Source organism: Bos indicus x Bos taurus, chromosome 11 (assembly GCF_003369695.1).
Source record: "Bos indicus x Bos taurus breed Angus x Brahman F1 hybrid chromosome 11, Bos_hybrid_MaternalHap_v2.0, whole genome shotgun sequence".
Classification (NCBI taxonomy): Eukaryota; Metazoa; Chordata; class Mammalia; order Artiodactyla; family Bovidae; genus Bos; species Bos indicus x Bos taurus.
The window spans coordinates 94,981,470-94,995,695 of record NC_040086.1 but is presented as its reverse complement, the minus strand read 5'-3'; the positions used below and the strand labels follow the sequence as shown (position 1 = coordinate 94,995,695).

The window sequence follows — 14,226 nt, the reverse complement described above, 5'->3', positions numbered from 1 at the left end:
GGACTGTATAGTCCATGAGATTGCAAAGAGTCAGACAGGACTGAGCGACTTTCACTTTCTGAAATGCAAAGAAATCTTAACCTACGAGAAGAAACGACGACGTGGAAGAGGGAAGGGGGAGTGGCGGGTGCTGTAGGACTTTGAAGGTGAGAAAAGGATGTGGTCTTAACTCAGGACAGCCCTGGAAGTTCTGGGCAGAGAAGAGACATGATCTAACTTCAGTTTGAAAAGGGTCCCTTTGGCAGCTCTACTGAGAACGGGAACCAGAGCAAACGGAGGTGATTTATGAGGTGACAACAATGGTCCAGGAGACAGGCAACGGTGGCTCAATGTCCAGCAGTTGCCAATAACAGTGGTGGGAAGAGGCCGGGTATTTTGAAGATGTGCTGTGCTTAGTTGCTTAGTCGTGTCCGACTCTTTGCGACCCCATGGACTGTAGCCTGCCAGGCTCCTCTGTCCATAGGGATTCTCCAGGCAAGAATACTGGAGTGGGTTGCCATGCCTCCTCCAGGGGATCTTCCCAACTCAGAAATCGAACCAAGGTCTCCCGCATTGCAAGCAGATTCTTTACTGTCTGAGCCACTGACAGAAGCTATAGAATTTGGGGGTGGGTTGAATGTGGCATGTAAGAGAAACAGGGTAGTCATAGAAGGGGCGAAAGAGGATGAGATGGTTGGATGGTATCACTGACTCAGTGAACATGAGTCTGAGCAAACTGGGAGATAGTGAAGGACAGACACAGTCCATGGAGTCAAAAAGAATTGGACACAACTGAGCGATTGAACAACAACAATAGATAAAGTTCAGAAAAGCTGTACACAATTATTAACTTTAATAGAACTATAAGCATTTGGAAAATATGATAGCCACGTTCCTGTGCCCCATTCAACCTCCATTTATGACTAATCCATGCCAAGAATGCCCTCTGCTTCCTCTTACACCCTTCCCTCCATTTCCTAGAAGCCTGCCTCACTGTGATCTGAGACAAAGCTCAATTCAGTTCATCCAACAAGTATCCATGTGCTGGGTCTGGAGGTGAGAGAAACCAAACCAGTTGTCAGCTATGGTTCTGCTCCTTGGGGAACTTCCAGGTTGAATGTGGGGGCAGACATATAAATTTCATTCTAATTCAATATATTTGGGGTTAGAGAGGTTTGATTGCACAGAGATCAACAAGGGGAGGTTTTGTCCCAATTTACTCCAAGGCTAAAGATTCATTAACAGAAACCCATAAGAGGGTGGGAGAAGGCTTCCTGGAGGTGACATCTGACAGCAACAAGGGGGCAACCTGCCTTTAAATAGAGCTCTAAGACGTGGGTGTGCCTTTGTTAATGGTAGTGGAGTGACACTAGGGCATGGATTCATGCTTGCTGCTGGGGACAAAATGCAACTGTTCAATCAGAAAGCCTGAGCACTTTGCCTTGTGAAGTCCCCCCTTTAACTTTCAGGGCCACTTTATGTGTTCATTTCAACTGGGAACATTAATATCAATGATACTGAGCAGTTGTTATGCATCAGGTCTTGTGCAAAGAGTTTTACATGTTATCTTCCTGATCTTCCTAAACACTACATTTCACAGGTGAGAAAACTGAGATTCAGGGGAAGGGATCTGCTGAGAGTCAGCTGGCACTAAGCAACAGAGTAAGAATTTGAAACCCGGTCAGGTTCACTAACAAAAGGCCATGAATGCCTTTTCCCCTAAATAACACATGCTGTCATTATAGCTGTCTACCCCACCCCTCCCCACCCACCATAGACTTTAAATTCCTCCAAAGCAGAGGCCATGTTAATTCATCTTCTAAAACCCTCAACCTTCATCCCCTGGACCCACCCAGAACACTGGCACCCAGCTCGGAGTAGCCCAGACTGGGCAGCCTGCAAAAGCGTACCGAATGAATGAATGAACAAATGAATGAATGAAGAACAAATAAATGAGTAGATGAATTCCAGTCTTACTAGTCAAACAGGTTGCCTCTCACCCCAGGGTGAAATTTCCCCACTGCCCTGTAGGAAACAGACCAAATCTAAGTAATTTTCCAGGAGAAACATCAACAACCTCAGATATGAAGATGATACCACTCTAATGGCAGAAAGTTAAGAAGAGCTAAAGAGCCTTTATGATGGCAGTGAAAGAGTGAAGTGGAAGCAGTGACAGATTTTATTTTCTTGGGCTCCAAAATCACTGTGGATGGTGACTGCAGTTATGAAATTAAAAGATGCTTGCTCCTTGAAAGGAAAGCCAAGACAAACCTAGACAGCGTATTAAAAAGCAGAGCACTCACTTTGCGACAAAGGTCCATATAGTCAAAGCTGTGGTTTTTCCAGTAGTCATGTATGGATGTGAGAGTTGGACCATAAAGACGGCTGAACACCAAAGAATTGATGCTTTTGAATTGTTGTGCTAGAGAAGAGTCTTGAGAGTCCCTTGGACAGCAAGATCAAACCAGTCAATCCTAAAGGAAATCAACACTGAATATTCATTGGAAGGACTGATGCTGAAGCTGAAGCTACAATATTTGGCCACCTGATGCGAAGAGCCGACTCACTGGAAAAGGCCCTGATGCTGGGAAAGGTTGAGGGTAGGAGGAAAAGGGGATGTCAGAGGATGAGATGGTTGGATAGCATCACCGATTCAGTGAACATGAGTGAGCAAACTCGGGGAGATAGTGAAGGACAGGGAAGAGTGCCGTAACTGCACTTCATGGGGTCGCAAAGAGTCGGATAGGACTTTGTGACTGAACTACAACAAAGTAATTTTCAGCGCGCAAGAGAGAGACAGGCTCATTGCAGGGCGGGACTCCGGCTCCTCGGGGCGGGGACTCGGTTCCTCAGGGCGGGCGGGGGCTGAGTGGGCGGTACCAAAGCGCTCCTCGAGGCGTGGGGTGGGGAGGCTGGGCCCGCGCGGGATGGTAGGGGCGGAGCCAGGGCTCCCCCGCCGCCGCTCTATTGACCACGCCCGCCGCCACCCGGCAGTAGTTGTGAAGGTCAGCCCCGCCTCTTCCTCTTTCCCTCCGAGAAGGCAGCGGAGGCAGACTATACAGTCATGGTGAGTGTGGGGAATCGGCCGCCATCCGCGTACTGTGGGGCTTAGGGGCCGGGATGGAGAGCGTGTAGCGAGAGCTGAGAACCCATCTGCCAGCCTGACCTGTGGGACGCGTTGCGAAGTGGCCTAGCGCCACCTCAGTCTTCCCCCCACCTCAGGCCTGGGCCCTGAGAGGTACGCGCGCCCTCCCGGGGCCTCCGTCTGTCCGTCTGCGGAATGGGAGTAGGGGACCAACCTCGCAGCAGGACTGGGCGAGGGCGCGTCTCCTGGGGTCTGGGTTGCCCTGCCCGAGGCGGGTAGTGCTGGGTCTCCAGAGCGCTCTTGGCCCAGGGCAAGGCGCTCGGCCTCGAGGGGCGGGCTGCGACGCAGGTGGAGGGGAGGTGTTTGACCCAGACCTTCCCTGTCGGGCAGGCCAAGATTAAGGCTCGAGACCTTCGCGGCAAGAAGAAGGAGGAGCTGCTGAAACAGCTGGAGGACCTGAAGGTGGAGCTGTCCCAGCTGCGCGTGGCTAAAGTGACAGGCGGCGCGGCTTCCAAACTCTCCAAGATGTAAGTGAACTGGCGGCCAGAGTACGGGGACACACGTAGGGGACTTTCGAAGTGGGCTTAAGGAGTTGGCCGTTTAACTGCCCTTTCCATGGCTCCGTGGGTCAGAACGTGGCGCCGTTTCTATTCAGCCTCTTTAGGTGCCTCTTTCTCACGCCGAGGCGTGTGGTGACCCGTTGCTTTTGACCTGTGGTCCTTTTTCCTGATGTAACGGCTTGACTGTCTAGAGGAAGAATTAAGTGCCCCCGACGTCCCGTTTTAATGCCTCCTTTGAGTGACTAATTGACCCCATTCCTCTGTCTCCCACCAGCACTTGATGTTTTTCCTCAGCCTCTTTCACTTGGTTGAGGCATCCCTTGCACCCCTTATTTTAGTTGTAGTGTAACTTACTGGTGTATGGGGGGCAAGAATCAAAACTTGAGAAAGGAACATAAGTTCGGAGTTAGTCAGCTGGGGCATAAATTCCACTTCTGCCACACTGTACCTGATGTGCAGGTTGGCACACCACCCATGTTTTTCCCCTTTCCTATAAAATGGGCCCCCAGTAATTTTCTTATGGTGGTGCATGCTGAATCAAAATGATGTTTACAGCCATTTACTGATCAGCCCTCATTCAGCATGAGGACGTGTTTCACTTATCCCCAGCTTTTTCTTGTTTTCAGCCTTGTCCCCTCCCAGTGGCCCAGCTTGAGGAATAAGGTCCTCCAGTGAGCTTATTCAGATCCACATTGCTTAGGTCTTTTTTGTAGCCCTTAGGATATATGGCCAGGGATGAAAGGTCTTTCCTGGCTGACCTTCACTTCCCCTCATTAAGCCTCACTGAACACTTCACAGCTCTTCAAAAACACTGTTTGTGCCAGCTGCTTCATGTCCCCTTTCCTAGGATGCTCATGTATTGTTTCTCTTGCCTCCAGAACACCCTCCTGGGCTGGGTTAGGCACCTCCTGGGTCAATGTGGGTGAGCTGATGGGCAGTGCCCCTGCCCTGTGACATCTTGGTCAGGCCCTGAAATAGATACCTTGGGGAGTGCTGTGTGTCTTACACATCTTCATTGATTGTCTCTTGTTCTGTAGCCGAGTGGTTCGTAAATCCATCGCCCGTGTACTGACCGTCATTAACCAGACTCAAAAAGAGAACCTCAGGAAATTCTATAAGGTTAGTGGAGAAGGGATAACGGTGCTGGGCTACAGGGAGCAAAATTCCAGCTCTCCCTAGGCCCAAAGGGTGGTATGGTGAGCTCCCACTGGGGTGCTTGGGACTGGGCTTTCTAGAGCCTTCTAGCATATGACATGCAGACAGCATGTGGCTGCAGTTGTCAAGGAATCAAAGGTGTGGGAGTCTGGATAGAGTTGGATTTTGAATAAAACCTCACCAGCTGGGTGAGTTTGGGGAGTCTATGAGGATTGACTGTTGAAATGTTTTACTTGTCTTGGTGTGTCAGTCACCACCAAGTATCTGGCATTCTCATTTTTCAAATGAGGACCTCAAGACTTGGGTTAAGTTGCCTGGCATCACTGACATGCAGTAAATGGAGTGATTGGGCTTAGATTCTAACCCATAGGGTGGGGGTGGATTGAGTGCTTCCAGGAGATTGCCACAGGTGCCTGTCCCTCACAGCCTAGAGTTTTTAACAACTGTTTTCTGGGGCTTGTGCCTAAAACTAGTATTAAACTATGAAGCTGAACCAGTGAGAGATTTTATAGAATGCGTCCGCACACATGGCTTCCCTGATAGCTCAGTAAAGAATCTGCCTGCAATGCAGGAGACCCTGGTTCAATTCCTGGGTCCAGAAGATCACTAGAGAAGGGACAGGCTACCCACTCCAGCATTCTGACCTGGAGAATTACATGAACTGTATAGTCCATGGGGTCGCAAAGAGTCGACACAACTGAGCAACTTTCACTTTCATTTCATGCACACATTTGGTTTACTACAAGGAAATGACTTGTTTGTTTGTGGAGGAGGTGCCCTCTGTCTCAAAGAGAGGATCCTGAGCAAGCAGAGCTCAAGATTTGGTTGAAGCTGCTGTCCTCAGGTGGGATTTCTTGGAGAAAGCCACATCCCTGCCTTTAAGGCCTTTCGGCTGATTAAAGCAGGCCCACCCAGATTACTCTATAATCTCTTAAAGATTACTGATTAGGGGGCTTTGACTGCAAAATGGCTTCACATCAACACCCAATTAGTGTTTGAATGACTGGAGGGTTTGACATGTCAAAGTTGCCACTGTGTGCTGCGCTTGTTGCCATCCCTGGACATATGTACGTTTGTGTCGCTGGGGGGGGGGGGCGCGGGGGGCGTCTGTGAATTGGGTCTGGAACGTTTATCAGGCTCTGAGGGAACCGTGTAGAGGTATGGCCTGGAAGAACTGCCTCCATGACCATCCAGTGAGTACACTCCATCATACAAGCCAGGCAGGGCTCCAGGAGGTAGAGATGAGGTCTCTGTATCAGCACTTTTTGATAAATTAACCTCTGGTCCCCTGTGCCTGTTACATGGTTATAAGCACTTACATGGTTATAGGGACTGGAAATTGTAAACAGCGTGTGTGGCTATGGCTACTTTCTTGGACAAGGAGAGCTCTAGGTGCTTAGCAGATTGAAAGCAGGAAGCCCTGACCTGTATCAGCGGTATGAGGGGTGTGGATGGGCAGACTTTCAGGTTTCCCCCAGAGCTTGCCCTCATCTCCTGTGTAGCTTTTTCCCTGCAGTTTTCTGCCCCAAGGCTGTTCATGTCCTGAACCCCACACCCACCTGCCCTGTGCCTACCCCTCCAGGCTGTTGGCAGTTCCTGACCTGAGCTGTCACTGTGCAGGGCTTTCATGCCCACTCTGGTTTCTCGCTTTTGAGGCTGTTGTCAGTTGTGAGGTGAAGCCTTCCTCAGTCTCTTTCCTCCTCCACACCAGCGCACCACTTGTTTTCTGGTGGGCTGGGACCTCCTTGAGCAGGGAGCAGGTCTCATTTGTGGCTAAGCCAGCACACAGGACAGCGCTTCAAATGAAAGAGGCCCCAAGGGGCCTTGGCAGAACAAAGGGGGACCATCAGAGCTGGCTTCACCTAAACTGACAGGGGAGGAAGTGGAGTGAGAGCAGAGATGGAGAGATGATCCATCTCCTGTTAAAGGCCCGAGAACAGGAGCCGAGGTAGGAACTTTGCCCCTCATAGCAGGATGGCCTTGGCCATGCCAGATCTTCTCCTTAGATGCATGTGTTCAGTGTTACTGTCACCACAGGCACCTGGCAGACATCTCCCCGACACACACTTCCCTCAAGTCACTTCCTGGCACCTCATTTCCAACCTCCGGGGTGCCTTAGGTATTGCAGTGCTCCCAAACCCTAGTCCTCAGGTTCCCCTTGCTTCCCCTCACCCAGGGCAAGAAGTACAAGCCCCTGGATCTGCGGCCCAAGAAAACACGTGCCATGCGCCGCCGACTCAACAAGCATGAAGAGAACCTGAAGACCAAGAAGCAGCAGCGGAAGGAGCGGCTGTACCCCCTCCGGAAGTACGCAGTCAAGGCTTGAGCATCCAGCTGTCAATAAAACAGACAGACCACTGGCTGGCATTGCTTTGTGTTTATAGGGGCTTCAGTTGTTGGGGAAGTGGCTATGGTTACCAGGTGCCCGATGGATTCCAGCAGGCTTGCTGCCCTGGCCATAGAGATCTGTTGGGTGCTCTATTATGGTTACTTTGGGCCTGTGCCCCCTGGGCATGGAGAGGCAGGGGTGGAAGGTGTGAGAGCTGTAGATGGTGATGTTCGGTTTGAGCAAGTCAAGGTGATCTGTGGTGGACTTGACATTTTGTCTAATCAACAGCTCCAGACACTAAGAGTTTCCCGTCTGGCATAAAGGCACAGGCATGGGCCACGTTCAGAACCCCCTGCCAAAAGCATAATATTGGGCTCTGGGGGTGCAGGCCTCCCCAGCAGACCTTCCACTGCACCCTTGTTTGCTTCGGCCACGGACCTTACCTTCAGAGTCTCGGTGCACTTTCCTGTATTGCAGTCCCAGACTTTGACCTGGAAATAAAAAGGTGACGGGTAGGGAAGTCTTACAGGCTGGTGTCTTTGACAAAATTTTGTTGTCTGTGAGGTGTGTTTAACAAGGGCTGCATAATAACAGACATTTGGTGCAGTATATTCTTTGCCCTGAAATTGAGTCAGAAATGTCAGCAGCGCTGATATTTGGGCCAGTGCAGACATGAGTGCCAGGCATTAGGTACAGAAGTGGTTGGTATCTGGGTTCTACCCCTGGTAGCTTACTGAGGGCAGATAGGGAACTGGGCATTTCTGGACCTGCTGAGGGCTCTGGGAGGGAAGGTGTGAGGTGGGAGTTGGCAGGAAGGAAGGCCTGGAGGGGTTACCATGTGGGAGTAGCCAGCACTGGCCAACTGCTGCCCATCGGGGGAGAAAGCAATGCTCTTCACCCAGGTGATGTGGCCCTTGAGCTGGATGAGCAGGCTTCGGGTTGAGGGCTTCCAGATGTGAATGGTCTTGTCCCAGGAGCCAGATGCCTGGACAGCAGACAGCTCTAAGCATATAGGTTTGGGGACTGCATCCTCTGCCCACCAAGTGGCCCATGACCCTCAGAATTGCAGTTGGCAGCCACCCCAGAACTCAGGCAGCCTAGCTCACCAGTAGGCCAGATGGTGAGTAGCACAGGCAGCTGATGTTCCCTCTGTGACCCTCCAGCTCCTGGTGGAAGATCCCAGGGGTCCCTGCCCGGAGGTCCCACATGCGGATGGTAGAATCCCAGGAGCCAGTGGCCTGCAGACAGCTGCCCTGAGTGTGGAGCCTGCTTCCTCAGCTGGCCACGCCCACAGGAAGCAGGCACCATTGCACCTGCAAAATCCCCATTTTATAGAGGGGACAGACTCAGAAGAGCTAAGTCAAGGTGTGGGATTTTAACCACTCTGGCCCAAGTGGGGAAATGGAAATGGGGGTGGGCTCCCAGTTGCCTCATCTTGTTGGGGTCGGGGCAGAGATGGCTCACCAGGCAGTCTGAGCTGGGTGCGAAGTCACTGCTCTGGACAGAATCTCGGTGTCCCACAAAGTGACGCAGCACCTGGCCTGACTGGAGGAGAGAACCCTAAGCTTTGGAGAGCTCCACCTCGGATGGGTCAGACCCCGGGCCCTCTGTGTGAGCCTGCCTGGGTAGTGTCATGCTGCGTAGGGGTTGGAGGGGCTTCCAAGGCCTTGACAGAAGAGGGAGCACTTCATGGCAGAGGAGTTGGGGTACAAGGGTGGGTGGGAGGGGACCTGGGGAGGTGGCTGCAGCTAGATGCAAGGAAGTGGAACACCAGGTGTGCGCACGGGCAGTGGCGGAGATGGAATAACCTTTCCCGGTTGGGAGAGGGTGACCGTGTGGAGGGCCTCTCGGGATCCCAGGCCTCTGGCTGCCCCTCCACATACCTGCACCTCCCAAAGCATCACCCTCTTGTCCCAGCCACCCGAGGCCAGCTGCTTGGAGTCATGGCTGAAGCTGACGGTCTCCACACTCCGCTGGTGACCTGTAGACACCCGCCAAGTGTCGAGGAGAGGCGAGGTGGCACAGGACACGGCAAGGTCTGAACAGGAACCCAGGCCTGGCTGCTTGGCTCCCACTCTTCCCCCCCAGCCCACTTACCCTTCAGGACCTGCAGACACTTGGCATCTGTGGCATCCCACAGGCGGATGGTGCGGTCACAGGAGGTGCTGGCAAAGAGGCGGCCATCAGGGGAGAAGCGGCAGAACCTCACGGGGCCTGGGGCGGGTGGCCATGGTCAAGCAATGGGGAGCTACCCTCCACCTCCAGCCCTTGCAGTCTAAACCCCTGCTGATTTCTTCAGTTGCATTGCCTGTCTCCCTTCTCACTCCCTTCTAACCCTTATCCTCCAACCAGCTGGAAAATTCCTGGGCTTCCATGCCTTTGGTCTGAAATGGCAAACTTGGTTTGCCCATCTGGAAGATGAATAAATCAAATAAAACACCTCCTTTCAGCCCAGCCTAGGTTCTACATTATCCTCTTTGACTCCCCAGCCCCTGGACTTTGCCTAGTATAACATGAACCAATTTGCCCTATAATTATCAGATTTCCCTTGTCTTTTTAATTATAATTTACTGAGTTCTTACTGGGAGCCAGGCGCTTTGCTTGCATTAATGTCATTCTATAGGATAGCAACTATTATCCCCATTCTAAAGAAATGAGGCACAGAGAAAGTGACAAGACTTGATTTCAATCACAGTCAAAAAAGTGGGTAAAGAGATGAATATAAAGGACGTTGTGCCAAGTGAAGTCAGTCAGCAAAAGAAATATTGAAAGATTCCACTTACACCAGGTATTTAGTTAAACTGGAGACAGAAGGCAGAACAGGGGTTGCCAGGGGCTGAGGAAGGGAGAAATGAGTTCAAGGGGTACAGAGTTGCAGTTCTGCAAAATGAGAGTTCTGGAGACCAGCTGCACAACAAAGTAAACAACGCCATTGAACTGTACATTTAAAAATGACTGAAACTGGCTGACTTTATTTTTGGGGCTCCAAAATCACTGCAGATGGTGACTGCAGCCATGAAATTAAAAGATGCTTACTCCTTGGAAGGAAAGTTATGACCAACCTAGACAGCATATTAAAAAGCAGAGACATTACTTTGCCAAGTCAAGGCTATGGTTTTTCCAGTGGTCATGTGTGGATGTGAGAGTTGGACTGTGAAGAAAGCTGAGCGCAGAAGAATTGATGCTTTTGAACGGTGGTGTTGGAGAAGACTCTTGAGAGTCCCTTGGACTGCAAGGAGATCGAACCAGTCCATCCTAAAGGAGATCAGTCCTGGGTATTCATTGTATGGACTGATGTTGAAGCTGAAACTCCAATACTTTGGCCACCTGATGCGAAGAGCCGACTCACTGGAAAAGACCCTGATGCTGGGAAAGATTGAGGGCAGGAGCAGAAGGGGACGACAGAGGATGAGATGGTTGGATGGCATCACCGACTCAATGGACATGGGTTTGGGTGGACTCCGAGAGTTAGTGATGGACAGGGAGGCCTGGCATGCTGCGATTCATGGGGTCACAAAGAGTCGGACACGACTGAGCAACTGAACTGAATGTGGTATTACCGAGTTTTAAGTGGTAGGATTTGAGTCCAGGTCTGTCAAGAGTCAGGCTCAGGACCCAAGGGACCAGGTCCCATCTCCTTGCCCTCTTACCCCAGCCCTACCGGTGCTATCTTGCTGGAATGCCCAGCTCAAATGCTGGTAGACTCTGTGGAATGCAGAACAGGTCAATGGGCCTCAGTCTCCCCATCTGGGCTGAAGAGCCTCACCTTTGTGGCCACGCAGTCTCCACAGTAGCCTCCCGCTCTGGGTCTCCCAGCCATATACACAGCCGTCCTCAGAGGCCGTGAGCAGCCTCTGGCCATCGGGAGAGAAGGCTGAAGAGTTGACCTGGAAAAAAAGTAAAAAAGGCCTATCCTGGGGCAAGAAATACTTTTTGCTCATGCCTAACTCCAGACTCCCAAGCCAGCCCTAAACACTGTCCCAAGAGCCTGGGGTTAGAGCTTGGACTTAAGGCCTCTCAACAACCAGAACCCAGGAACCACTCTGCAGTAGAGTCAAGAGCTTGGAGCCTTCTCTGCTGTCTTGTAAAACCAGAGCCTGAGGCTCAGAGCTAGCCTTCTTTAGAAGCCAAGATCCCGTTTTAGAACTGCAGTCCAGAACTAGCTTAAAATCTGCTCTATGCCCTGAGTTCCCTCTTTTTTTTTTTTTTTCTTTTACCCTCCTCCCTCCTCCCTCCCCTACCCTGCCTCTGGGTCGTCCCCTCTTAAGCCAGAGTCCAGAGAACACTGGAATCAGCCAGGAGTTTGAACCCTCTCTGGAACCACAGTTTAGAATTCTAGACCCCATTCTGCACCTGGAGCTCAGGGACTACTCGAGCTCCCGAACCACGCAGAACCAGAAACTACTCGAAAGTCAAGAAGCCCAAAGTCTGTCTGGGGAAAGGTCGACAGAACCTCACCTCCCCGCGGTGCCGGCCGAAGAATTTCACTCTCCCCACGGCCAGCTTCCCTCGGGGCCTGCTGTTCATGGGCCTGCGGCCGCCCGCCCTGGCGGGCTCCCTCCTAGGCGGGCGCTGGGTCCGGCTTGCGGACCTGACTTAGGACAAGGTGGAGGGGAAGGGGGAAACTGTGTACAAGCGGTCTCCATGGCAATCGGGGAGGGGCGCGCAGCCGCTTTGGGGTCTCTGGGAAGCCATGAGAAGGGAGTCTGGGAGACTGTTCTCAGCCCGGGGGGAAGTGGGACAGCAGCAGGCTGGACCGCGGATGGCTCCAAGAAGGAACTTCCCTGCCCTAACCGCTGGCAGTCGGACCTTGGGCAGCTCTGGCCGCGGAGGGGGATGGCGCGTGGCGGCCGCTAGAGGGCACGCCAGCACCACATCCCGCGTCAGCCTCTGCGGCTGCACCGAACCCAGGCACAGTGCTAAGGGCACATAAGCCTCTTGGAGAGGATCCTGTTTCCCCATCTGCCTAATGGGGAGTCCCATCCCTGCCCCTCAGGGATCCAGCATGACACAAGATAGGTGCCCATGAGGGCCCACCCTGGACCAAAGACCCTTTTCCTCCAGGAGTGGCCAGTACCGGGGCTGACTGAAATGCCCCCATGGAACCTCTGGAAACGATATGATATGATATTTAGATCTTCATCTCGGCCCTCCGGGATCTCTGGCTCTCCACGAGCCAGAGGCAGTATGCAAAGCACAGGACATTAAAAAGTGAAGTCTCTGATAACATTCCCAGCAGCACGAAGTGTTCCATCTGAGGACGTGGAGGGAGGCCCCAGGAGTTGTCAAGATCCTTGTTGGATAGCTCAGCTGAAACCAGAAAGAACAGGACTTGGTTTCAATGTGCATTTTTCAGATGAGGAAACTGAGGCTCCAGGAGGTGGGGGGACTTGCTCAAGGTCACTCAGCCAATAGGAAAGGAATTGGGACCTCATCCATGTCTCTCTGACCCTGAGGCCTATATTAGGACCACCTGCCATGAACTCCAGGGGCCTCACAGCAGATGAAGCATCTGACTCCTGGTACATCTGGGAAACTGGCCCTGGGGGGACAAACTTGGTCCAGTCATCCAGCATTTCCATGGCAGAGCTGGGGGCAGAACCCAGCCCTCTCCCCACGGTTGGACAGGGGAGGGACTAAGATACCCCACTCTCCCACTTTCCAATGTATTCCAGGCTCCCTGAGGGTGAGGCTGGGGCAGCTGGGCTTTGAGAGTTTCAAACTCAAGTGAAGTGTTCCCAGTGGTGATTCACACCCCTCCCCCCAGACCTCTTTGCCAGAAATTCTTCTCACGGAGATCTGCTGTTCTCCTGCTCTATTTTAGGTCCTAGACAGTCAGGCGGACAAGGGGGCAACAATGGTGGCTTTGAGGCTACCCCACCCCCACTCTAACTCCCAAAGGACCCAGGTCAGTGAATTGGCTCCCCAGGGATCCATCTGGGCCCATAGGGCCACCTCTGCCCCAGCCCCGCCCCAGCTCCAGACTTGGGTCCTGAACACGGCTCCCCCATCACTGACTCCCCGGACCCTCTCCTCCCTGTCTCTGCTTAGGCACCCTGCAGCCCATGCTGCAGCCACCTAGTTGCTCCTGCTTTACCTGAAGTGCCCAGAGCCACAAGTTCCTGAGCTCAGCCCGTCACTCCCAGAGCTCTCTGGATAGACCTTGTCCACCAGGCCCCACAACCATTCAGCCTGTAGCAGTGTGGCTGGGGTTAAAACATTTCTGCTTAACCCAGGAGTCTGTGGTTGGAATCACCCACAGTGAATTCCAGGGCCCTTGGACCAAGCATCGTGTTCACCTCTCCTGCTTCATTCTGCCCCTGTTCCCTGGCCCCCTGCCACATCTAACTCCCTGAACTTATCCACAAGGGGCCCTTCTCCTTCTCTGCATCCCACCCTAGGCCTGTGCACACGGGGTTTCCCACCCTCTTGGCCTGATGCTTACCTTGGGATCATTGCTTCCCCTGGATGGACATCCTTTGCCCAGCTCCCAGATTAAGTCAGAGCTCCTGCCCCAAAGATGGGGCACTAAAGCCATGATTCTGGGTTAAATCCAGGTTCTGCCAGCTACTAGCTCTGCAACCTTGAGTAAGCTAACTGGTCACTTGGTGCCTTGGTTTCCTCATCTGTAAAATGGGAGTGCTGACAGTGGTTGCCTTGTCGGGAGTTGGTGACACGGTACCTGTTAAGGGTGCCTGATGTGCAGAAAGTGCTCAGAGAAGGGGAGGGGATCTTGATATCCATCTTTGTCACTTTAGCTTCAGATGCTTTAGGCTAAAGCTCCAAATGCCCTTTGTCAGGCTCCCAATGCCTTCGGTCATCACCTGAAGGGCCCACAGCCCAGGTACACCTCATGATGTAGGGGAGACCTTGTAATCAGGAGCTGTCTGGCTTCATGTGCAGCAGGGTCTGAAGGTATGGCAAACCCTGGGTTTGGGCAGGGGCTGAACCTACAGATGTGGTCTGCAGCATGGGAAAGGAGCAGGCATGAGTGGGTCACAGTTATGGTAGCAGCAGAAGTATTTCACTGGCTCAGTGGCATTGAGTCACTCAGAATCTAGCCTCTCCAGGAGAGTCTTCGGGGACATTTTCCACCCCTTGACTGTCTCTTTCTTCTC

The 14,226-nt window shown here is 52.5% G+C and overlaps 2 protein-coding genes across 2 annotated transcripts; one reads left to right on the top strand and one right to left on the bottom strand.

Annotated features, from left to right (window-relative positions):
• The first annotated feature begins 2,891 nt into the window (after positions 1-2,891).
• Positions 2,892-7,146, top strand: RPL35 (ribosomal protein L35). Its single transcript, XM_027556247.1, has 4 exons — positions 2,892-3,046; positions 3,455-3,591; positions 4,662-4,743; positions 6,956-7,146. Exons 1-4 carry the CDS (start codon positions 3,044-3,046, stop codon positions 7,103-7,105), a joined length of 372 nt encoding a protein of 123 aa, XP_027412048.1. The 5' UTR covers positions 2,892-3,043; the 3' UTR covers positions 7,106-7,146.
• WDR38 (WD repeat domain 38) lies at positions 6,973-12,637 on the bottom strand. Its single transcript, XM_027556246.1, has 8 exons — positions 11,567-12,637; positions 10,875-10,995; positions 9,206-9,322; positions 8,992-9,089; positions 8,573-8,653; positions 8,215-8,346; positions 7,944-8,093; positions 6,973-7,599 (listed from the first exon to the last, which is right to left on the bottom strand). The coding sequence occupies exons 1-8, from the start codon at positions 11,633-11,635 to the stop codon at positions 7,390-7,392; spliced, it is 978 nt and encodes a 325-aa protein (XP_027412047.1). The 5' UTR covers positions 11,636-12,637; the 3' UTR covers positions 6,973-7,389.
• Between the last annotated feature and the right edge of the window lie 1,589 nt (positions 12,638-14,226).